This window comes from Xylaria bambusicola (assembly GCF_022495145.1).
Source record: "Xylaria bambusicola strain CBS 139988 unplaced genomic scaffold F5B22scaffold_23, whole genome shotgun sequence".
Lineage (NCBI taxonomy): Eukaryota > Fungi > Ascomycota > Sordariomycetes > Xylariales > Xylariaceae > Xylaria > Xylaria bambusicola.
In genome coordinates, this window is record NW_025953576.1 from 414,262 (window position 1) to 437,525 (window position 23,264).

Here is a 23,264-nt window from a genome sequence, read left to right on the forward strand (position 1 = left end):
TAAGCTGCCATTACATTACCATTGTACCGGTGGTCGTTGAGAAGATAACTACGTAATCTTTCTTTTGTGTCCTCAACAATGAAAGAGGATGTTTGTAACTACACAAGCAATGCCTTGTTTTGATACAACCCGTGACAGCATAATTGTACAGTGACTAATGAGACTGCGACTACCGAGTACCCAATGAAACTTCCCACTTAACTCAACAAGTTCCTCATCAAGTTCATTTCTTCAGACTATCTCCCGTTTCTGTGTTCATCTCTCTCATTCTCCAGCAATCTACGCCCGGACCACCCTTCCTTCTTTGTTGTCCACACTCCAGTAGTTCGCCTGGACTAGATCGGGTTAGGTTGAGTTATTATACGAGCTATGGCATTCTTTGATAGCTGTAAGGATTTGGAAATAAGCTGCAAAAGTATGTGATGGACTTCCTGCAAGCGTGAATACACCAAAACGGGTAATGATGGATCTATCTGATAGGCTGTGAGTATCCCCGTACTCGCCATCATATGTAGGGTTGAGGAGAATCTTTGGGATAGTTGGAAAAGCTCCTTAATGGACAGCCGTGGTAGGGCAGCACGTGTACCATCTACCATTTTTACCTCGAAGTCGCCCATATTTGCGTGGCTGCACGTGGTGTCTCTCTGCAGGGCCTGACAAGCATCATGTGCTAGATTCAGTTCAGACAAGTATCCTAGAAGGGTCTGTTTTACTTGGTCCGAGCGGGCTGTGTTCTGAAGCTCGTTGTATTCTAAGCTGGAGAATGGTAGGCAAAGCTCTAGATATCCCAGTTCCGCTCCATCTGCAAGACCAATCTTTGGGGCCCTCTCAGAGTCTCCCTGATTTGTTAGATTGATATCTTGAGATTCGAAGACTGATTGATACTGGTATGGCGTGAAGTCTTGTCCTGAGCTATGTACACTCGGAAGATCCGCAATATGTTTGTCTGTTTGAGGTCCGTCGAAGGAGTTCGATGTGGCGGGAGCTTGCTCCGAATGAGACATCCAGTCACACAACACTTTTTCTTGTCGAGGGGGAGGGGGTGCAGCTCCGTTGTCTATAACATATTAGGCTTCGTAGAAGGCATGGATGGTATAGATACTCCTAAAGACGCCACCAACCTTCAACAGGACCAGGCCGTATCTGAAGTGGCCTTTTGATATCTTTAGCTGCTCGTCCACGCCAATCTTTCTTCTTATAGTACCGAAGGGACGGGCTGGAAGTGCATGTCTGGTTGGCCTTCAAACATCTCTCACACTGTTCGTTATCAAGTCGTCGGCAACGCAACTTCAAGCCATGGCACCGGTCGCAAGCTTTTCGTTTTGGTGTCTCCATAGTCGTGAGCACATGGGACTATCTAATTTCTCTCATGGAGTGTAGTCCTTGGGGTATGAGTCTGGCAGTCCTACACTTTAGAGCCGGTTTCTCTGCAAGTTTTCAAGGTGCATACTAACTTTTATCCCTGATATTCCACTTGAGTAGGCTGAGTAGGTTGGTGAGTTAGATAGACTGTAATAATTCTTCTTGTTTCGATTATTTTGAACAATATTCAGTGCCAGGGACCGATTTACGTGGATGTGGATGCCTTGAGTGATCCACCTGGAAGCTATCTGTTCTTCAAATTTACGTAGGAGAGGGAAAATGAGGAAGCAAACTATCTTCTTGAAAGACAGGGGCCCGACGATATCACAGTTTTTGGTAGCCTAAGGCAAACTTGAGGTAACCTAATACAGTACACCGTCTGCTCCAGAGGCAAGGCCTTAGATGAAAAATAGCGCCCATACAATGGCTAGTTTATTTAGTTGCCCTTCTTTATCGAAGCTTACTTGTAGATTGTACAGTTGACTCTTAGCCTTTGACACTATAGAATAGCTTTCTTTCCCGGAGTCGAGTCGTGCCTGCAGCCACATAAGCATTGGAACAAGGGTCAGATTGTACCTGAATGTATCACTGGGTAGTGGGAGCCAGTTTGTTTCTACGTTGTCTTGGATTGGGACAAATCGGTTGTCCCGAGCCTTAGGGGAACTGGGTCTGAGATAACAACCGCATGATCTAGTTGTGATTTGTTAATGCCGAAAGGTGGATGCCTTTCAATGGCAGATTCACCAGTTCGTTTCAGTAATGGTGTTACTCAAAGGGGGAATATACCGATATCAGGTTCAAGGACTCACAGGGCCATATTATGAGCCATGGGAGGCCCCGATGAGGCAGGTCTGAGGCTTCGGGTATCTGATTCACATTGCCGTGACAATTGCCATCACGATAATCTTGATTCTCGGGCTGTGCATACATAAGCATCACGAGAAAGGTCGGGCACATAGTGTGCGTTTATCTGGGAACACCTGTTCTACAAGATCTGAAAGCCTGGATTCCATTAGCACACTGACAATTTCAGTATCCTCAGCACGCTCAATGGTACCTCTAGTATCAACCAGGGGTACAAAACACAGAAGGATAACGGTCTCTCTCACCGTGCATTGATGATGTAATACAGCACCGATGTCGTGCCACCTGATCTTGGCCGGTCTGCACCACAGTAAAACATGTGCTCAGAAGATTGTGTTCCTTGATAAAAAGTAACTTCGGGTGCTTCATTTCGAGAGAGAGTTTGGCGAGCCTCCAATCAGGATTACAGAGGATATCTCACCCTCAGGATCCTTGACCATTTCTAGTTATAGCTCGCAAACAAACTGAAGGGGCTGCTGTAAAGCCACCTGAGGAGAAACATTCTCACTGTGCTGCGGACCTTAAGTTTTCTTATCTAAGATGTAACAGTCTTGTGGCAAGCAAACATACAATTCAACATTGCCTACTTTCTTTACCTTGGCCCAGGCATACTGAGATAAGCTCACAGTCAACTAGTACCAGGTCACTTCAGTGGTTGATAGCAAGTTTGGCTCTCGTTATCGAAAGATATCTCTGCCTTAGGCAAACAAGTGTAATAGCCTCATGCGTTACGTCATGGTCTACCTTGAACGGAACAGGATCGGATAGGTGATCATAAGTCAAGCAGCTCTATTGGTTAAGTTGCCACTCATATCGCAGTTCTCCTGGTGGTGGTGGAGTTCATTGCTTGGTCGGCCTACACAATGATATCGTATTCCTGAGAACCGCTGCAGATGGACAGTCACATAAATTTGTTTTTTTTCGTGCAGCATTTACTGAGGCATGTTGATTATATTATCCGACCTCAAGTGCTAATTCAAAAAGTCCAAGGGTATGAACAAGGCGAAGAAGTGACAACATAGCGGGCAAACGAGTGCGAACCCCCAATACGCTGGGTTAACCGAAGGTACTACCTAACCACGCCACGATGCGCCCATCCCCAAATATTCCGAAGTTAACTAGAAACAAGGACTGCGGTTGGGTAAGCTTGAAAATGCGACACTTACCTTTGTTCCGCAGAGATGTCCCACTGGACCCTGCGAGGGATCTCTGTGCTTCTCCCCCGTGCTCTCGTTAGGTGGCCAATCAGTGTCCAATATGGCACAAAGCATGAGCTTGAAACTATGAAGACCGATAACGTACCGTGATGGATTAGATTGTTTTACGAGCCGATGGTGACAATGTCGCGGATAGCCTAGGTTTCTAAGCAACGCGATATTTGTTGCCATTCTGGCGTAAACTTCGGGTACACACGACAAGCTAAGGAAAGCAAAGATCGCAAGTAGGTCCCGCTCAACAGTATTTGGGATGAAAGTCTGCTATTGGCGCTGTACTCTTGAGAGGTGATTGTTCTATTCATTCCCTGGGACAGGATGTTTGGTCTCGCGTGGCGAGACACATGCTACCTACTACGCTCATCTAGTGTAGCCTGGAAAAAAGAACCAAAAAAACCAAAAACCAAAATAATCATGAAGTGTTTAACTCGCTTGAAACACATATTGCAAAAGTCCACCATCCGCTACAGCCATGCACACGCTCCCCCCAAATTCATGCTAAGCATCCCAATATCATACACCTTTCTTGACTCGTAGTCCATCGCAGACGAATCGAAACACCAACATTAGTCACACATCAGCAGCCCTCAGCCTCTATACACGCCCGTGTCAATCACTAGTTTCCGACACCAAATATCTCGAGGTGAATTCTGTCCTCATTCACCCCATGGTCGACGAGATACTTCTGGATATCCACCATGAATGACGTCGGCCCACAGACGTAGTAATTCGCCACCGCATCGTCCAGAAACAAGCGTTCCGACCCGACTTTGTCGAGGTCGACGCGGCCCTCGAAGTCGTAGTCGACACCCTGCACCTCGTTCGGTTTGAGTGTGGACAGGAACATGGAGGTCTGCACATTGGGCTTTTCCGCGGCGGTTCGGAGGGCGGCTGAGAACGCGCGGACTTCGGATCCGTGCGCGCCGTGGACGAGAGAGACGCGCCTCGAGGACCCCGTGGATGCGACGCTGTTGAGGATGGATGCCATGGGCGTTATCCCCACGCCTGCTGAGATGAGCACGAGGGGCGTCTCTTCTTCTACCCGCACGAAGAATTCGCCGGTCGGGTGCGTGAGCTCTACTACGTCGCCCTCGTTGAAGTCGTCGTGCAGCATGTTGGATATCAAGCCCGGGACCGTGGCAGACTTGCCGCCGGCTTCTTTCTTGACGCTGATGCGGTAACAGTCACTCCCTGGAGCGTCGCTGAGGGAGTACTGTCTGGGCTGTCTTACCCCGAGCTTGGGGATGTACAGCTGCAGGCTGATGTACTGCCCCGGCAGATACCGAGGGAGAGCCACGCCATCTTCGGGCGCGAGGTAGAAGCTTGTGATCTCGCTAGACTCGGGAACCTTCTTTTGGATCTTGAAACGTCTCCAGCCGGACCAGTTCTCGAATGCGACGTAGATCTGCTGCTCCCGGTTGATGAATATGTCGGCGAGGACTGCGTATGCTGCCGTCCACTGTTAGGAGCATGTGTTAGAATATACTTTTTTTTTATTCGAACGAATGAGATAGATTAAGTGAATGAACACAAAAAAAAGGGGAAATTTGAGTACTACTCAAATCGTCTGTCTCCCTTTCACCAAGGTCTTGTTTCAACTTACAGCTTCAGCTATCTCAGGCGTGCATGCATCGCCCAAGACACTAGCCACGGCCTCGAGGAGGAACTTGCCGACAATGGGATAGTGCTCGGGCTGGACGTTGAGACTAGCGTGCTTGTGCGCAATGCGCTCGACGGCGGCGGCTAGCTTGCCGAGATCATCGACATAGGTGGCGTAGGCGAAGACAGCGGCCGCGAGCGCACGTGGCTGCGCGCCGCCGACCTGGTTCGCCTCGTTGAAGACGTTGCGGAGCTCCGGGTTCGCGTCTAGCATGTTCTTGTAGAACAGGCTGGTGATGGTGACGCCGTGCTCCTTGAGCACCGGCGCCGTCGCTTTCACGACGGCTATTTGCTCGGGTGTCAGAGGGGCGGCCATGTTCAACGAATGAATAACCCGGGGATGTATTTACAGGTTGGATGAGGGATGGCGATGATGAATGAAGAGACGAGGTGAAAATTGGAGTAAGAAAGGATGAATTGATTCAGTGTTTTCGCTTCGTTCTCTACGTGATTATCAAGTTCTATCAAAACATGTCAATCCCGTTCCTTCACTTCGCTCACGTTAAGTATTTATACTGAACCCTGACATGGTTCTGCTCGGAACTGGCCGGAAACTCTCCAAAAATTATTTGCTAATGTTTAACAAAGAGCTCACGAGAGTCAGCGCCGGGTCAGGCCATTCTCGGTCGAAAGTTCGAGTCACAAACGAGCAAGAGAGAAAAAAATTAGACGGGTTTGGGTTGGTTGGATTGGACGACCTCGACATCTCCGCGGTGGTGCTATTTTGCGGGCTCCATCCGACACTTACACTTACACTTACGGGGCCCCCGCTAAGCGAAAGCGAGCAGGTATGGCAGTTCCTCGGGCTAGGGGACCACAAATCGGTGTGCTGCCGGCTTTCTTTCTTTCTTTCTTGCCAATGTTCAGGCAACCAGCATCGTCTATGGTAGAGTAAGTAGGTAGGTATGTTTTCGGATGCCCGTTTAACCCTGCATTTTTGGTTGCGGTTGTTGGTGGAGAGAAAACCAGCCAGTTGGCACATGTGAAGAGTCACACATTTGGCAAAGATTGGCAATCTAGCGTCTGGGGAAGAGATAACGCGTCTGACAATCAATCCCCCACTGCCTCCGCGTTGCATAGATCCAGAAATAGACCCGAGTTTGGAAAACGAGGAGGTTGATGATAGATAGAAGACCCCCACAATATCACAACCAACTGACGAATAGATAGATGCTTAATGTCATTCTTGGTTGACTATCGCGTCCCTCACTTGCTGCTTGTCTGGCACTTCTTGCTCAATGAAACCAACATGATGAGGGGCTGCCTGCTCGCCGTCCAACGCACTTATCTGAGTTCCTTACGGACAGAGAGAAGTTGGGGGTTCAACATTGAATGGTTTGAATCCCAATGCTTTGCCAACACAATGACATGGAGCAAGTTGCCAAGAATCTGATCGCTGCTGGACGGTAACAATGGTGTATGAATGCCTGTCAGTTCCAACTCTTTTGACATGGTTTACTTATGGCAGAGTCCTCGCTGCCACTCTGACGTAGCGATCCCTACTCTTCGAACTCTGGAGAAACAAACAGATTTTGTAACTAGTTATCGAATATAGAGCCGAAGCTGATGAGCTTCGTGTCTGAACGTAGTGAAGCTGGCATTAATATATCTGAATTATGCTTGAGGCGATGGAAAGCCTACTCTAAAATCGCCATCACAACCCCGTGGTAACTATTCGCTGTCCTTCTCTTCGCTCTTCTTCTCTTCACTCTTCTTGTCTTGCCCGCCACCTTGTTGTTCGTCTCCCTTCTTCTCTTGATCCCTATTTTCTTCGCTGTCAGATTCCTTTCCCTTGTCCTTGTCTCCGCTAGATTTCTCCCCGTCTTTCTTATCCGCTTCTGCTTGCCCTTTCTGTTTCTTCTGTTTTTCTTCCTCCTTCTTTTTTCTCTCCTCCTCCTCCTTCTTTTTCTTTTCTTCCTCCTCTCGTTGCTTTACTTTCTTTCTCTCCCCCTTCTCCAGCTCTTGCCATTTTTTGGTGTAATCCTCCTCACCACGGTGCTCGTGAAATTTCTCGTTTAGCCCCGTGAGTCGGGGGCTTGCGTCTCCAACTTTGGCTCGCCCGATTAAGCTGATGGCGATGGCGACACCGACGACGGCCGTAAGCGCGAAGCGGTAAGTACTGTACCACACTGGAGCCCAACCGCGCACTGTGGCGCGCGTGTCAGCAAAATATAGTGCTACAAAAGCGGCGAATTGTGATGTCAGTGCAAACTCGACTGGCATGAATAGAGTAGGCCAAGCGACTATCGGGGCCATGACTCCTAGCCCGTAGCGAAAACGAGTTCGGGCATGATCTGATGTTTTTGCGGCATACTCCATGCCCCAATGTACAGCACCTAGAAAGCTAATAATGACGGCGCCATAACCTAGTTGAATCGGTTCGAGCGTGGCCATCAACTGGTGTGCTGTCTCCTGACTAATCAGAAGTTTATTGGTGAAGGCCGAAGGCGCAGGCCACGGGGTATTCAGAACCCAAGAAAGGTAGACGGTAGATAGGGAGGTTCCGAGATAAGGTAAGGTCCCAGCGATTCCTAGCCAGTAGGGTTCGTGGGGGGCTTTGGAAAGAGAAAATGTTTCCTGTACGAGTTTCTGTGGGGTTATATGGTCAGCTCAAGAATCAAGGGGGGAGATCTACACGGGAGAACAGGACTTACTAGATCATCCGTCAAGCCAGACTTCGCCGGGGCCGCCTTTCCCGGAGGAGATGGTTCATATATGTGACGAACACTCGAATCCATAGTTACGGATTCTGGGTGGGGAGTGAGTTTACGCTGGGCAATTTTCCGGTCCTCTTCCGGGTCAATTCCCTCCTGAAATGGGTTGTCGGGGGGTTTGGTCGCGAAAGATGCCCGCTGGGCGGCCAAGGAGAGGCGCGCAGGTACAGCCCTTGGGCCATTGCGTGTTGCTATGGCATTTCGAGGAAGCACGGCATTCGGTACGCGTGATAATATTCGCGAGGGGGCTTGCAGAAGCAGCCTTGCGTTTGCTATGGGGAGCATGATCTATGATCTATGATCTGTGATGAAGAGGGACCTATGAGTCGGAGTTGATAGCTCGAGACGAGGAGAGACGCAGTAGCTTCCTTATATATTTGCTAATATGAGTTTATGGAGGAGAGATAGATAGGTATAATTAGGACAAGATTATGTTGAGGGTTTAGTGGGTTGTTGTCATCCGTGGTCGATTTACTGGCGAACTGCTTTGTTACTGACTAAAGGGGGGTATATGTCAAGAGGACCTGAGATGAGAGAAGATAGGAATATTTATATATATAGAGAGAGAGAGGGAGAGAGAGACAGCACGTAATAGGTATTGGGGGTGATATCTGATTCAATTGCCTACTTCCAGACTAGACAGGTCAAAGGTCATGATATATATTCAAAGGTAGTTACTAGGTAGGGAGGGAGGGGACACACGGCATGATCGTAATTGATGGAATCTCATTCTCGTCACGACCCATGGCGCAAGGCACAGAGCAAGCGGGTAGCTCATTCTTGAAGTTTTATTGTTCCAAGGTGTTTGTTACCTGCGCAGGAGCTGGCTGAAGTAGTGACGTAATGATTGATGGCATGCGCAAGATGAATGTGGGGAACTAGGAATGTACCTAAGTACCTCCGTAGCTGTGCCCCGCCATCTCCAGCAGTACCTACCACAGCAGTACCGTACTACAGTACCTTCCAAGGTACATTATTTGGGTGATGTCCCTGTAAGTATACCTATAGGTACCCCCCCCAGCTTATCGGGTCTGCCTCCCTTTGGCTTCTAGACAACAACTTAAAGTTACCTAATTCTGCCTAATTATTGATGAAAAGATCGCTAAAACGATCGATGCACACACAGTATGGGCTACTATAATTCTAGGTACCTAGTCTAATGTACCTAGTTGTTACACTAGTATGCTGCTCACAATATCTGAATATACTACGTGGAGTCTGGTAGAGGTCACGCACATCTGGAACTTGGATGAATAACCCGTCTAGCCCGTATCGATTATCCATAGTGTTTAATTGTATAAGTATTCAGGGGAGGTGTTCTTTGTTGGCCATCTACTATAGAGATGTTCTATCTACAGGCCTGTCTACAGTACTAAGTAAATGCGTACAGTGCTGCATTGCGCTGCCAGGGGTTAGCCTTAGCGGGTCTATTGCACTATTCTTACCTTAGGTAGGTACAGCACTATGGTACCTAGGACCATTGGCGTCATCGCTTCCAGATTTGTCGGGGTAGAGGCGTTAGGTAGAGTTTCTTCAGCTCCCAAACTACTCACCTACTTACCTCTCGCAATCCCGGGAATATCCCACCACACGATCGAACAACGTCGACAACCCGGCCGACTCTTTAGTGAGGTAAAAAGTACGCATCTAGCGGACCCAGCAAATCTGGCCTCAGTTCTCTCACCCAACGCGCCGTGCCGCGTTCTCCCCTTACTTAGTCGAAGAGGTAGGTACTGACTCGCTCCCGCCTGTGGATGGCTATGATGGCTATGAGTACCGTACTGTCTCATGTTTAAGTGCTTACTTGCAGTAGAGAGCTGTCAATGTTGAATGCCTCGTGGTGTACATATGTGTAAGTGGGATATTTCATCTCCTCGATTACCTAACTCCACGATCAATTCCACGGTCAAGCATATGACGCTTATACGACACATACATCCCCGTCTGACATATCGTGGTAACGAACCTTCGATTTTCTCAGTAGTTGTCGCCCAATTCATCCTGCTGTTTCAAAGCTTCCTTATGTCAGACGCAGTCCTCGTCAATCCTGAATCCTGTTCTCACAACACATACCTAGATAGATAATCTGCCCTCTCTTTTCTCTCCATGAATGGTCTGCTTACTGCTTACTTACTTCCTCCTTCACACCCCGTGTACCTTCATGTCTAATCATTGCAGTGTTGCAGCATCTAGCATTCTCGAGTCTCCAAACTAGATTACCGACCCTACCTGTAATCTTACCTATAATACTACCATAGCTCAGCTCCGATACCTGCAACCTACGAGCTTCCTCGACCGCCGCGTCTTCCATTCCCTAATAGCGCTGTCTCCCATAATCCAGGCCCCGCTACACCCGCAACACCTATACCTTTGCTTGCCGATCGTGTTAGGCATCGCATCTCGGAGGACGAGCTGCAATTTCGGCTGCGACGACCTCAAATTACGCAATTGTTTCCGCATCTCCACAGATGCAGCAATCCAACACCCCCCCTTAGTTCTACGACGAATCCCCCCGGCCCGGGTCACGGCCCAAAGTCCGCGCCATGCTGGAAGGGTTAGTCGCCGGGTTGCTGAACCGCTTCCTGGGCATGTACGTCAAAAACTTCGACCCTGCGCAGTTAAAGGTCGGCATTTGGTCCGGCGACGTGAAGCTGCGTGACCTCGAACTCCGTAGAGAGGCTCTCGACCAACTGAAGCTTCCCATCAACGTCGTCGAGGGCCATCTGGGCCAGCTCACCCTCGTCATACCCTGGTCCAACCTGCGAGGTGCTCCTGTCAAGGTCTTCATAGAAGATGTCTTTCTTTTAGCCTCCCCCAAGGAGGAGGCTGCCTACGATGCTGAGGAAGAGGATCGGAGGAAACAACGCATCAAGATGGAGAAGCTAGACTCGGCTGAGCTGATCAAAGAGCGAAACCAAGAGGGTCTCAGTCAAGAGGAGCAAAAGAAGAGCCAGAGCTTTACAGAGAGCCTTGTCACTAAGATTGTCGACAATCTGCAGGTTACAGTCAAGAATATTCATTTAAGATACGAGGACTCCATTTCCGCTCCGGGCCACCCTTTTGCGCTCGGCGCTACCCTCGGAGAGTTCAGTGCCATAAGCACCGATGGTGAATGGAAATCCACGTTTATCCAGAATACGTCGCAAACGACGCACAAATTGGCCACACTTGCTTCATTGGCTGTATACTGGAATACGGACTCGGACCTCTTCGGCTCAGGCCGCGAAATGGCTGACGAAGCCAAAACCGTACCACACAACGAGATGATAGACAAGTTCAGAACTATGATTAATGATACTGAAGGCGCTCCTAGCTCTAATCATCAGTACATTCTCAAGCCCGTGAGCGGTCAAGCCAAGATTGAGTTGGACAAGTCTGGCGATACATACACGCCTAAATTCAAAGCCAATCTACTCTTCGATGAGATCGGTGTGGTGCTTGACGATGACCAGTACCGAGATGCCTTGATGATGGCCGATCTCTTCCACTACTTTATCCGCCATCAAGAGTATAAGCGACTTCAGCCCAAAGACGCAAGTCCAAAGGAAGATCCCCGTGCTTGGCTCCAATTTGCCGGAAATGCCGTTCTTTCCAAGATACACGAGCGAAACCGTCGATGGACCTGGGATTACTTCCGTGAGCGTCGCGATGACCGCCTTCGTTATATCGAGCTGTTCAAGAAGAGAAAGGCGCATCAGCAATTGTCGCCACAGGATACAGATGATCTCAACACGCTTGAGTGGAAGCTGGGCTATGAGGATCTGCGTTTCTGGCGGTCCTTAGCTCGCAATCAGCTGAGGAAAGAGAATGCCGAAGCTCTCAAAAACGCCCCATCGAAGACTGAGCAACAACAAGGATGGCTCTCTTGGGTATGGGGTTCAAAACCTGCCGAATCGACCGACACATCCGAGAATACTCAGATGACGGAGGAACAGCGACAGGAACTGTACGAAGCCATTGATTGGGACGAGAAAGCGGCGCTAGCCGATGCAGTCGATTCTCCGCGCGATGCAGTGAAGCTAGAAGTAAATGCATCACTGTCGACGGGCAGCTTCACACTAAGACAAAGTCCACATGGCAGTAAAACTGATCTGCTAAGTTTGCATTTTGACATCTTCAAAGCCAAAGCCTTGAAGCGCACCGACTCTTTACTGGCAGATATCAGTTTGGGCGATTTTCGAGTGAACGATGGCACCACCCCGGATAGTCTGTTCAAGGAGATCGTCAGGGTCAAAGATGCGCCAGACAGCCGTAAACAAAAGCGGCTGTCTATAGTCGAGCTTGAGAATACGGACCGGGAAACTTTCTTCGGCTTGCAAATTGAACAGAACCCCCTGGACGGGGAAGGTGACTTTGCTGTCACAGCCAAATTAAAGCCGTTGGAAGTTGTATGGAATCCCAACTTCGTTGTGGGTATTGTTGACTTCTTCAAGCCACCAGAGCGCCACATGGAGTCCATAACCGCTCTCATGGAAACCGCAGGAGCAACAGTCGAGGGCTTGAGGCAGCAAACGAGAGCTGGCCTAGAATTCGCCCTCGAAGAACATAAAACGATCAACGCAAAGCTGGATCTGCAAGCACCATTGATCATTATTCCCCAGTCTATCAAAACAGCTGACTCAACCTGTCTCATATTGGATGCTGGTCATATAAGCCTCAACAGCGAACTCGTCGACAAGGGTACTCTGAAGCAGATACAAGACAAACAGCAACAGAGGTACTCTGAGGAGGACTTCAAGCAACTCGAGTCACTCATGTATGATCGTTTTCTCGTCAAATTGACATCAACCCAGGTGCTGATTGGCCCCTCAATCGAAGAGACGAAAGCACAGTTGGTGCACAAAGACGAGCGTCACATGTTTCATGTTGTAGATAAAATCAATGTCGACTTCGTTGTAGCACTCTCAATTTTGCCAAAGGCACCGAACCTCACCAAGGTTAAAGTTTCGGGTCACATGCCTGTTTTACAAGTTAATGTATCGGACACGAAGTATAAGAGTTTGATGAAGATTATCGATGTTGCCATACCAAAGCTTGGTAACCAAGAACAGCAGGCTGTCGACACGCAACCACGACCTAAGCGACCTAGGTTGATCAGCTCAGCATCTAGCCGTTTCAATGCAAGCCATGGCCGTAAACGCTCCTCCAACCTATTCCTCACCCAAGAAACTGCTATTATTCTTGAGGACGATTCTGACGATGACTCTGACGAGTTTGAGGACGCGGAGGATGGCAATCCAAATCAACAGCTGAAGCTGCAACAGCGCAATTTCGAGATGAAATTTGCTGTAGACAAGCTACAGGGATCTTTATACAAGAGTGACTCTGAAGGGCGCAATCCTGACTCACTTCTCGTCGAGCTCGTCGCAGAGAGTTTCGCATTTGACCTGTATGTCAGGCCATATGATCTGGCAGCCGAAGTATCGCTCGGTTCAGTGACGGTCGATGATTTCGTGGACAACCCGTCAGCTGAGTTCAAATCCATAGTCTCTTCGGGTGACGTAGATGATCACCAACAGCAAAGAGATCTTGTCCGAGTCAAATTCACCAAAGTTAGGCCCGACTCGCCAGAGTTCATGCCCGTATACGAAGGGATTGAGACGAATGTCAACGTTGCCGTCTCAACAATCAACCTCATCGTAACAAGAAAGACTCTGCTCACACTTCTAGACTTTATTCTCATTACCTTCGCAAACAATGGCGGTGCAGAGAATCAATCCCAAAAGCGCATTGCCGATGCAGGGGAAAATGGCCAAACCGTTGAGATCAATGATCCTGCTCAGATTTCCGAGCAGACGGAGAGTGGGTCTATACGAGTGAAAGTTGACCTGAAAAGTATTCGCATGATCCTCAACAACGATGGCATTCGTTTGGCAACCCTATCTTTCAACCATGCCGACGTTGGGGTCTTCATTTCCGGCAGAACTATAAGGGTTGCAGCTAAATTAGGAGATCTCACTTTAGTCGACGACATCAACGTTGGTGCAAAGGAAAGCTCGAGCTTCCGACAGCTCGTCACAATCCAAGGTAATGAGCTTGCTGACTTTCGCTATGAGACATTTGATGCAAGCAACAAGAAGGCGTATCCCGGTTACGACTCTTCAATATTCTTGCGAGCTGGCTCAATCAAGGTCAATTTTCTCGAAGAGCCTTTTAGGAAAATCATCGAGTTTTTGGTCAAGTTCGGAAAGATGCAAGCGATTTACAATGCTGCACGCCAGGCTGCGGCAAACCAAGCCCAGCAACTGCAACAGATTACCAGCAAGGTCAAGTTCGATATCATTGTCAACACACCGATCATTGTTTTCCCGAGACCTCTTTCTCCTGATCGACCTAACAGGGACTTGGTTACTGCTTATCTGGGAGAAATCTATGCTCAAAACAAATTTGTGCCTCTGGACGACTCCGAAAGCTCAGAGATAGCTATGAAGCTCTCTGCCGGAATCAGAAACATCAAGTTGACGTCGTTGTTTCACTACGCTAATGATCAGTCCGAGGAGCTAGAAATGATTGACCACGTTGACTTTGGCATCAATATGACATACGCAGAACACAAGGAAGGATGGAAGCGTCCAGATATGGAGATCGAAGGGAGCATGACTGACCTTAATCTCCGGATTACTCAGTATCAACTCAGATACTTGTTGGCTATATCTAGATCCGTTCCGGCTGCCTTTGTGACAGATGCAGGCGCTAGTGAAGAGGAAGCAGAACGAGATGTGGATGAGGGGACACTTCGAAGGGCAAAGACCATGTCATCCGTTAATACTAGCTCGGATGGCGACATTGTGGACTTATCCCCCGAGCTGGGTTCTCGTGACGCGACCTGGACGAAGCTCGATCTCGTCTTCACGATCCACAAGGTGGGACTAGAGTTGATCAATGCCCCTGAGGATAGGCCAGTTGGCAACACCGACGCAGCAGGTCTCTCCCGGTTTTCTCTAGACGACAGCAAATTGAAACTGAGAATGCTAGCTGACAACTCACTTGAGGCGGAGTTTGTAATCCACTCATTCACCATATATGATAGTCGCGCGCGTGATGGGAACAAGTACAAGAGGATCATGACTTCTTCGAACAAGAGCGTACAGCAGTTCATGGCGACCGTCTCTATGGCTCAAGGCAAGGAGCAGAGCATGATTGCAGTGGTCGTTGTCGACAGTCCGAGGATTATCTTTGCGTTGGACTATCTTTTTGCCATACAAAAGTTTATCACACTTGGGTTGCAGACCGATGAGCCAGTTCAGGAGATCATGGAGAGCCCTACAGAAACACCAGATATATCAGATACCGAATCTTTGCAGGTTCAATGGACTGGGAAGCAGCCCGAAACTGAATCTCGAACATCACTACTAGATGCAGAGACGTCACAACAGCCTAAGATGAATGTTGCATTCCGCCTCAACATTGTGGATGCGCAAGTCATCCTGATAGCGAATCCACTTAGCTCTAGCTCAGAAGCTATTGTGCTCAGAACTAAGCAGGTTCTTTTGTCACAACAGCATTCGCTCACTTTTCAAGTCTCGCAGGTCGGCATGTTCCTCTGTCGCATGGACAAGTTCGATGAGTCTCGACTACGTGTCCTGGATGACTTCTCTGTTCAAGTCTACATGGATAGTTCACGGCCCAGTCTTACCAATATACATGTCGATATTGAACCGCTTATCCTCCGGCTTTCCCTTCGAGATATCCTTCTGGTACTTCAAATTGTGGGTAAAGCCTCTGAGCTTTCAGAAGAAGACGAGGGCAAAGACCACCATACTGCCACACAGAAGGACGGCCAACGCCAGCGCCCTGGTAGTCTCAAGGAACGCTCAGCTAGCGGAAAGGCCAACTCCACCATTGCTGCCTCCAAATCCAGGACAGCCAAGAGCACTGGCACGATGACCCATAGGACCCAGAGGGACTCTGCGGGCCGGCCGCATGATGTCAGTAAACCGCCGCAGCGCCACGAAGAGCTAACCGCTACCATTGAAGGTATGCGTGTCGTGTTGATTGGTGATGTTCACGAGCTGCCAATTCTTGACTTAAGCATAAAGAATTTCACAGCATCGGCAGCAGACTGGTCGAGTAACCTCAAAGCAGAGACCGCTATCGACATGTATATCAATGTCTACAACTTTGCCAAATCTGCTTGGGAACCCCTGCTAGAACCGTGGCAAGTAGGTTTTGGAATTGCGAGAGAGCAGAGTACCGGGCTTCTTTCCGTTGACCTGACGTCGAGGAAAACATTTGACGTGACAGTCACGACAGCGACCATTGCACTGGCTTCAAAATCATTTGCCTTCCTTACGCAAGACGAGGACATTTTAGGCAAACCCAGAGGAGTAGAAGCGCCATATAAGATCCGGAACTACACAGGCTTCAACGTGGTAGTTCAGGCCAAGACGCTCAGCAACCAGGAGAGCATATCTCTCAAACTGGAAGATGGTGAAGAGGCTCCCTGGAGTTTTGAACAATGGGAGAAGATGCGCGAGAACGTCATGTCCGAAAGTACCACGGCGAACAGTGTTACCGTTCAGATCGAGGGAAGCGGCTTTGATGCGGTGAAAAACATCACACTCAATCGTGAGGGAGAGTTTCTCTATAGTCTGCGGCCAAAGATGGATAACACTCTTCATCGGCTCCTGGTGGAAGTTAGCCTCGGTGCCGACAATATCAAATACGTGACTTTGAGGTCACCTCTCGTCGTGGAGAATGAGACGCAGATACCCATTGAATTAGGGGTTTATGATGCCCAGGAAGGCCATCTGCTTAAGATTGAGAAGATCGCGCCGGGCGAGAGCCGTCCCGCTCCAGTTGCGGCTGCTTACGTCCAATCTCTTCTCATTCGTCCCGATTCCGGATTTGGTTATTCATGGTCATCTGAGCATTTGTGGTGGAAAGACTTGTTAAAGAGGCCGACGCGCACTTTGGTCTGCAAAGGAGAAAACGGTGATCCTTTCTACTTCCAGCTCAGTGCCAACTATAACAGAAGTCATTTCCTTACAGGGTAAATATTTTCATGAAGAAGTGAAGTAGCGTTTTCTGACTATCAATAGGAAATATCCATACATGAAGTTGAAGCTGTCACCGCCGATAGTCCTAGAGAATCTCTTGCCATACGATTTCAAATACAGAATCTATGACAAGAATACCAAGAGAGACTGGACTAATTTCCTTAGAAAGGGCGGCGTCAGTCCAGTGCACGTGATAGAGCTCTCACATCTACTCTTGTTAAGCGTGGATATGCAAGACACGGCGTTCAGAGCTAGCGAGTTTGCTATCATCAACCCTGGCTCTCAAGAGGATTTTCGCAAGGAAAACAAACTCATTTGTAAGGACGACGAAGGGCTGCCATTACACCTCAAACTTCACTACCTCAAAACTCCAAATGGGGGTGGGGCTTTCAAAGTAACGGTCTTCAGCCCTTATGTGATCCTGAACAAGACTGGCCTGGATGTCGTTATACGAGGGAAACAATTTCTACAACAGGCCAAGAGAGCTGCTGGACAATCTGCACAGCCGGGCGCCTCAAACCAGGAGCGGCCCAAAGCACAACCGCTAATGTTTTCTTTCGGGAGCGATGATCAACGCAATCGTGCTCTCTTGAAGTTCGACGATTCGGAGTGGAGTAAACCCCAGAGTTTCGATGCCATTGGTAGCACAACCGATGTGGCGCTTCAGTCTGCTACAAAGCAGTCGGAACTCCACGTCGGAATTACAATCGAATCTGGCGAAGGAAAATACAAGCTTACAAAGGTCGTCACCCTTGCACCGAGGTTCGTCATGAAAAACAAGGTCGGCGAGGTCGTGAACGTGAGAGAGCCGAGATCTTCCAACATCATGACACTGGAACCTGGAGCTCTCCAACCCCTCTATTGGCTCCAAAAATCACAGACGAAACAAATAGCACTGTGTTTCCCAGGTTTGGACAATCAATGGTCGTCGCCAGTGAATATATCAGACCTTGGCACTACGCACGTCAAGATTGCTAAAGCTGGACAACGTCAGCGACTAATACGAGTTGAGATCTTGATGGAAGATGCTACTATATTTCTTCATCTTAGCGTAGAGAAGAAGGCCTGGCCGTTTTCGATGCGCAACGAAAGTGACACTGAGTTTACTTTCTACCAAGCCAACCCCAACGTAGACGAAGATGGGGTCGAAGACCGCTCAGGCTGGCGGCCGGTTCGATACCGGTTGCCTCCACGCAGTATCATGCCGTACGCTTGGGACTTCCCTGCTGCCAAATTTAGAGAAGTGGTAATAAGTGCCTTTGGCAAGGAGCGGCATGTCAAGCTGGCCGAGATCGGTAATCAAATTCCTATGAGGTTTGTCAGCGCAGCCGGTGCTCAGAAGATAATCGACATCAGTGTTGCTGCAGACGGCCCGACACAAACATTGATCTTATCCAACTACAAACCCAGCAAGAGTCTCTACAGGCAGAAGTCGCAGAGCGGTGCTAGTACAAGCGGGTTTGAGGTCAAGAAACAGGACACTGAGACCACGTTCCAAGCCGCATTGAAACTATCGGGGATAGGGATATCGCTGATCAATCAGCAGATGAAGGAGTTGGCATATATCACCTTCAGAGATATCAGCCTTCGATATAACGAGTCGACCCTTTACCAAACCATCAGTACCTCTATCAAGTGGATACAAATCGACAATCAACTCTATGGTGGCCTATTCCCTATGATTCTTTATCCCAGTGTAGTGCCTAAACAAGCGCAAGAGACTGAACTTCATCCATCATTACATGCCATGGTCACCCGAGTCAAGGATGATAGCTACGGTGTGTTGTACGTCAAGTATGCCACCTTACTGCTACAGCAGATGACCGTCGATCTGGACGAGGACTTTATCTATGCCGTATTAGACTTCTCCAAGGTCCCTGGTGCCTCGTGGTCCGAGACGCATGAAGGCAAGCTCTGTGATGAGGGTATTGATATTCCGGAACCCAAGCAAGAACAATCCGGGCAAGACATCTATTTCGAGGTGCTAAACATCCAGCCAATGCAGCTCGACCTCTCGTTCATGCGCACGGAGCGCGTTAACATTGAAGACAAAACGTCATCTCGAAATCCCATCATGTTCTTCGTCAATGTAATGACCATGGCGATCGGGAACGTCAACGATGCTCCAATACGAATGAATGCGCTGCTTTTAGAGAACGCCAGAGTCTCCGTCCCCGTGCTTACGCAAAACATATCCAACCACTACAGCCAAGAAGTGCTTTTCCAAGTCCACAAGATCATTGGCAGCGCCGACTTCCTCGGCAATCCAGTCGGCTTGTTCAACAGCATCAGCAGTGGTATCACGGATGTTTTCTACGAACCCTACCAAGGCCTGATCATGTCGGACAAGCCTGAAGATCTGGGCCTAGGAATCGCCAAGGGTGCCGCTAGCTTCGTCAAGAAGTCAGTCTATGGTTTCTCAGATTCATTCTCCAAAGTAACGGGCAGCTTCGGCAAAGGCCTGGCAGCCGCGACTCTCGACAAGCAATTCCAAGACCGCCGTCGTATAACGCGTGCCCGCAACCGTCCCAAGCATGCCTTATTCGGAGTGACAGCGGGCGCGAATTCCTTCTTCACCTCGGTGGCCTCTGGTATCGGTGGTGTGGCCCGTAAGCCACTAGAAGGTGCCGAACAAGAGGGTGCCGTTGGTTTCTTCAAAGGAGTCGGCAAGGGATTCATCGGACTGGCCACGAAACCCGCAGTGGGCGTTTTCGACCTGGCGTCCAATGTCTCGGAGGGCATCCGCAACACAACGACCGTGTTCGACGGGTCAGAACTCGACCGGGTGCGTATCGCGCGGTTCATCTCGGTGGACGGCATCGTGCGCCCATACAATCAGCGCGAGTCCCTGGGGCAGTCGTGGCTCAAACAGGTAGACAACGGAAAATACTTCAACGAAGACTACATTGCGCACATCGAGCTACCGCGGGAAGACATGGTGGTCATGGTCACGTACAGCCGGATCCTCCTCATCAGGAGCAGGAAGCTGAGCGCGGAATGGGACGTCCCGCTGCAAGACGTGCAGACCATTGCGAAAGAGCGCACGGGTCTGAGTATTATCTTGCGCGGCGGGACGAATGGGCCTTTCATCCCTATTGGTGAAGAAAGCGGACGGACGTTCCTTTATCGTCAGGTCGCTGTTGCTGTGGAGGAGTTTAATCGGAGATTCAGAGGATTGGAATGAACTACGATTGAATGAAGACGGTACGAGATATTGAGCGGGTTGAGTACGGGTATGGAAGTGATTCGATGAGGGTTCACATGCATTTTGGTTTGTACAAGAGGAAGCAAAGTCAGTCTCTCCCGGTTTGGATTATACGTTTCTACATATATATACATTACATTACATTATGGACATGACACGATGGGTGGATATGATGTGAAATTAGACGGGGAATTAAAAGATGGCAGGGGAAATTGGAGTGGGAAGGGAAGGGGAAAGGAAAGGAAGGTTATTTGGTATTAACGGAGATTCAGATGGTTTAGAGGTTGCCATCCATGAGCGAGACGAGGAGAAAAGGGCGGTATTTTTCATTTCACCTTTTTGAAAATTTTGTATTGTACTTATTTTACTGCTTACTAGCAAAACCTTTTGGTTTGGTTGGTGTAGTTTTCGACCTCGTTGTTATGAAATATTTATGAATTAATTACATTGTTATATCATGTTTATTCCGGGGGTTTCATATGGGTTTTGACACATATATAACTTTGATGTTGATATGGTTTATCTACCTAGAGGGCAGTGTCAGAAGGCTTGTACAAGGTATACAGTAAGACTCTCATTGTGTCACAAGGTCTAAAAGGTCAGAAGTCTGAAGGCATTCAGACTTCCCTGACTATGTACAATGTATCTCTTTGTTCCCCTGCCCTGAGACCCCTGACAGGCAGTGAAGACTTGTTCAGATGAGTGTTGAATTGTACTATTACAGCCTGATGGATGGATGGATCGAGCTATCTATGCACCTTAGGTACTTACCGAAGCTGGGCCCCGGGATTTACAAGCAAGTGAAGTAGTCGGTGGTGAGAGAGAGAGAGAGACAGAGGGGAGGGAGGGGCTCGGGGACCGAGGAGCCGCATATGACGTCATTGAAGCAGATCCTGGTTTTTCTTGTCTGATCTGTTTGAAATGATGATGATAATGATGATGATGTTGATTTCGGAATCCTGCTGTTTATGGGGTAGTGATCTACTTGTGTTCCTGTTTGAATATAATAGAGAATGTAATCATGATATAATATTATATCTATGCGATGCAATACAATGCGATGCGATGTTGTGTGGTTAACTAGGTATGTATTCCGGTCTTGGTAAATCAAGAGGAAATAGATATAAGATGAGGTAGACAGGTATTGATTGGATTGGATTGGATGGATTGGGGCGGAACGGTTATGACGGCTGTGATTTTTATCTCTATGTATGCTTGTTGGCGTTATGGTCAGCGTCGTCAGTATGGTATGGTATGTCAATATGTCATTGTGTCGGTGAGCTAGGGGGTAATACATATTATGTGCTTATGTTGTATTGATTGATGTCTGAGTTATGGCTTGTATACGACATTGTTCGCCACGGTCGGTTTGTTCGGTCTTTGAAATTTCATCTTTTTTTTTTTTTTTTTTTTTCGCTAACGTTCTTTTTGTACCTTTTTGGGGAGTTTTACGAGGGTATTTTATCTCCCCCGAGGCTAATTACTGCAGGCAGGGATAATAGAAGCCTTGATATCTTTTCTGTCGAAACCTGTTGATCCATCACGTTGGCATGTAGATTTGCTTGCGGCGACGGCACGGGCGTTTGCCGTCTTGGCTTGGTTCTTGCTTTGCAGTTTTCTCTGGGTCCCTTGATTCCCACTATGACGACATAGTAGTAGCAGGTAGGGTCCCCTTTTTGTGAAGCGAGGAAGCAACATGACCTACCGATAGTCTACGTACGTATGTAGTCAGGCTCTGACAGGCTTACCTATGTAGAGATGCCCCTACTCTGCCCTACCTAGCCCTGTGGGTTGAGTTAGTTTGGTGGAAAGGTGGAAGTGGAAAATAGAACCGAGAATAGAAAGATTCGGGCTGTCGGAGGCTTTGATAGGGCGTTGATTACGTATGTACGGCTCTGCATCTCTGATCTATGTGTATACCTACTGTACTGTGTGTTGTATTTATCGGCGTAGAGTTATGGATGAATCACGAAGTTGGTTGTCTCATTCAGGAACGTAGCAGAAGAGCAAAGAGACGTTGCATCCATGTGTCCATTCCTTCTGATTAGGTACACGAAGTAGATGATAATCTCAGGTTCGGCAACAGAGGACGAGGATGGTAGGTTGAAAGATATGTAGGTAAGTACCTGTCGTAATACAAGATCTGGCCAAGATCAGCCGTGGGCTTGTCGGGCCCCATGCATGGCATGGCATGGCATCGCGTGCATTAACAAGAAAATCAATAATTAAGTAGAGAGGTAGATGAGTGCATTGTTGGAAGACGTTGATGGACCGTTTAAGACGTGATATTACTCGCCTATCACACCTTGCTCGGTGTTTGTTGGATCACATAAGACGAACGAACGAACAAGAGGGCAGGGCAGGGCAGGGCAGGGCAGTGTAGTATGTTAGTAATACCTAAGTGGGCATTTCCTTGGTCACGAGGGCTATTCTGCGTGAGAGGACCATGTAGAGCGTGAGCCGAGATATGCGGTCTGAGATGGATGGATTGATTGATTCATGGAATGTCGACTATAATGGAGTATAATTGGATAGGTAATGATATAGGATAGCACGAATGACCAAGTATTAGTACGCACATAATAAGTAGGGTAGGTAGCTAAGTTAAGTAACCAATCTATAAGTTGGTAGTATTATCTATAGATTTTCTATATCGTCGATGATGCAGATACCGATCGCGGAAAGACCCTGAGGTACTAATCTAGAGTATCGGCACACCATGTAGTCAGCAATCATGTGTCAGCTTACCCTGTCATTGGATGGCGTGTGCGAGTTGCGTTGGCAAGATACAGAAATAGCTACACTATATTGAAAATATATCATTGGGGAAATAGGCCAGGGAAGTTATGTGCGGCTCGTCGCGTTCCAGAAACCCATTCATTGCCATCGGGGTAACAGTAGTATTCGCATAGTAAGGACCTACCTAGGTAGCTACATAAGGTTGGAGACGTAGGTAGTATTGTATTATCTTATGTTTAATTACTGACGTGGGCACTACTGATGGTTCGTGAGTAGAAATTACATACCTATGTAGATATGTAGGTAATCAACAGAGATACTTACGAACCACACATCGAGAAAAAAGAGGTACCTACCTACCTACAGTAGACAGCTAAACATGTAGGTATGTAGGTAAGATATCGATCGCGCGATGCATAAGTAGGTATAGGTGATGCATGCGTCGGCATCGACCGCCATGTGGCTAGCTGGGTAAATCGATGGAGGCATCGATGGCCCAATGCGGCCA

At 48.4% G+C, this 23,264-nt stretch overlaps 4 protein-coding genes across 4 annotated transcripts; 1 reads left to right on the top strand and 3 right to left on the bottom strand.

The window, feature by feature from the left end:
- Positions 1 to 279: 279 nt before the first annotated feature.
- On the bottom strand, positions 280 to 1,335 carry F5B22DRAFT_656339 (uncharacterized protein; the record flags this gene model as incomplete). Its single annotated transcript, XM_047979954.1, has 3 exons — positions 280 to 335; positions 500 to 1,057; positions 1,122 to 1,335. 3 exons carry the CDS (start codon positions 1,333 to 1,335, stop codon positions 280 to 282), a joined length of 828 nt encoding a protein of 275 aa, XP_047830457.1.
- A 2,334-nt stretch (positions 1,336 to 3,669) lies between these two features.
- On the bottom strand, positions 3,670 to 5,539 carry F5B22DRAFT_204499 (globin-like protein). The gene is made up of 2 exons (XM_047969631.1): positions 5,044 to 5,539; positions 3,670 to 4,899 (listed from the first exon to the last, which is right to left on the bottom strand). Exons 1-2 carry the CDS (start codon positions 5,413 to 5,415, stop codon positions 4,057 to 4,059), a joined length of 1,215 nt encoding a protein of 404 aa, XP_047830458.1. The 5' UTR covers positions 5,416 to 5,539; the 3' UTR covers positions 3,670 to 4,056.
- A 1,121-nt stretch (positions 5,540 to 6,660) lies between these two features.
- F5B22DRAFT_204536 (uncharacterized protein) lies at positions 6,661 to 8,342 on the bottom strand. Its single transcript, XM_047969632.1, has 2 exons — positions 7,754 to 8,342; positions 6,661 to 7,688 (listed from the first exon to the last, which is right to left on the bottom strand). The coding sequence occupies exons 1-2, from the start codon at positions 8,096 to 8,098 to the stop codon at positions 6,771 to 6,773; spliced, it is 1,263 nt and encodes a 420-aa protein (XP_047830459.1). The 5' UTR covers positions 8,099 to 8,342; the 3' UTR covers positions 6,661 to 6,770.
- Positions 8,343 to 9,999: 1,657 nt separating this feature from the next.
- Positions 10,000 to 19,999, top strand: F5B22DRAFT_608560 (uncharacterized protein; the record flags this gene model as incomplete). Its single annotated transcript, XM_047975080.1, has 2 exons — positions 10,000 to 16,805; positions 16,855 to 19,999. The coding sequence occupies exons 1-2, from the start codon at positions 10,357 to 10,359 to the stop codon at positions 19,994 to 19,996; spliced, it is 9,591 nt and encodes a 3,196-aa protein (XP_047830460.1). The 5' UTR covers positions 10,000 to 10,356.
- Between the last annotated feature and the right edge of the window lie 3,265 nt (positions 20,000 to 23,264).

Coding starts and splice junctions, on each gene's coding strand:
- F5B22DRAFT_204499 (XM_047969631.1), bottom strand. CDS start 5,415: ATGGCCGCCCCTCTGACACCCGAGCAAATAGCCGTCGTGAAAGCGACG. Junction 4,900..5,043: donor CGCCTGAGATAGCTGAAGCT/GTAAGTTGAAAC, acceptor TGCTCCTAACAG/TGGACGGCAGCATACGCAGT.
- F5B22DRAFT_204536 (XM_047969632.1), bottom strand. CDS start 8,098: ATGCTCCCCATAGCAAACGCAAGGCTGCTTCTGCAAGCCCCCTCGCGA. Junction 7,689..7,753: donor CTGGCTTGACGGATGATCTA/GTAAGTCCTGTT, acceptor ATAACCCCACAG/AAACTCGTACAGGAAACATT.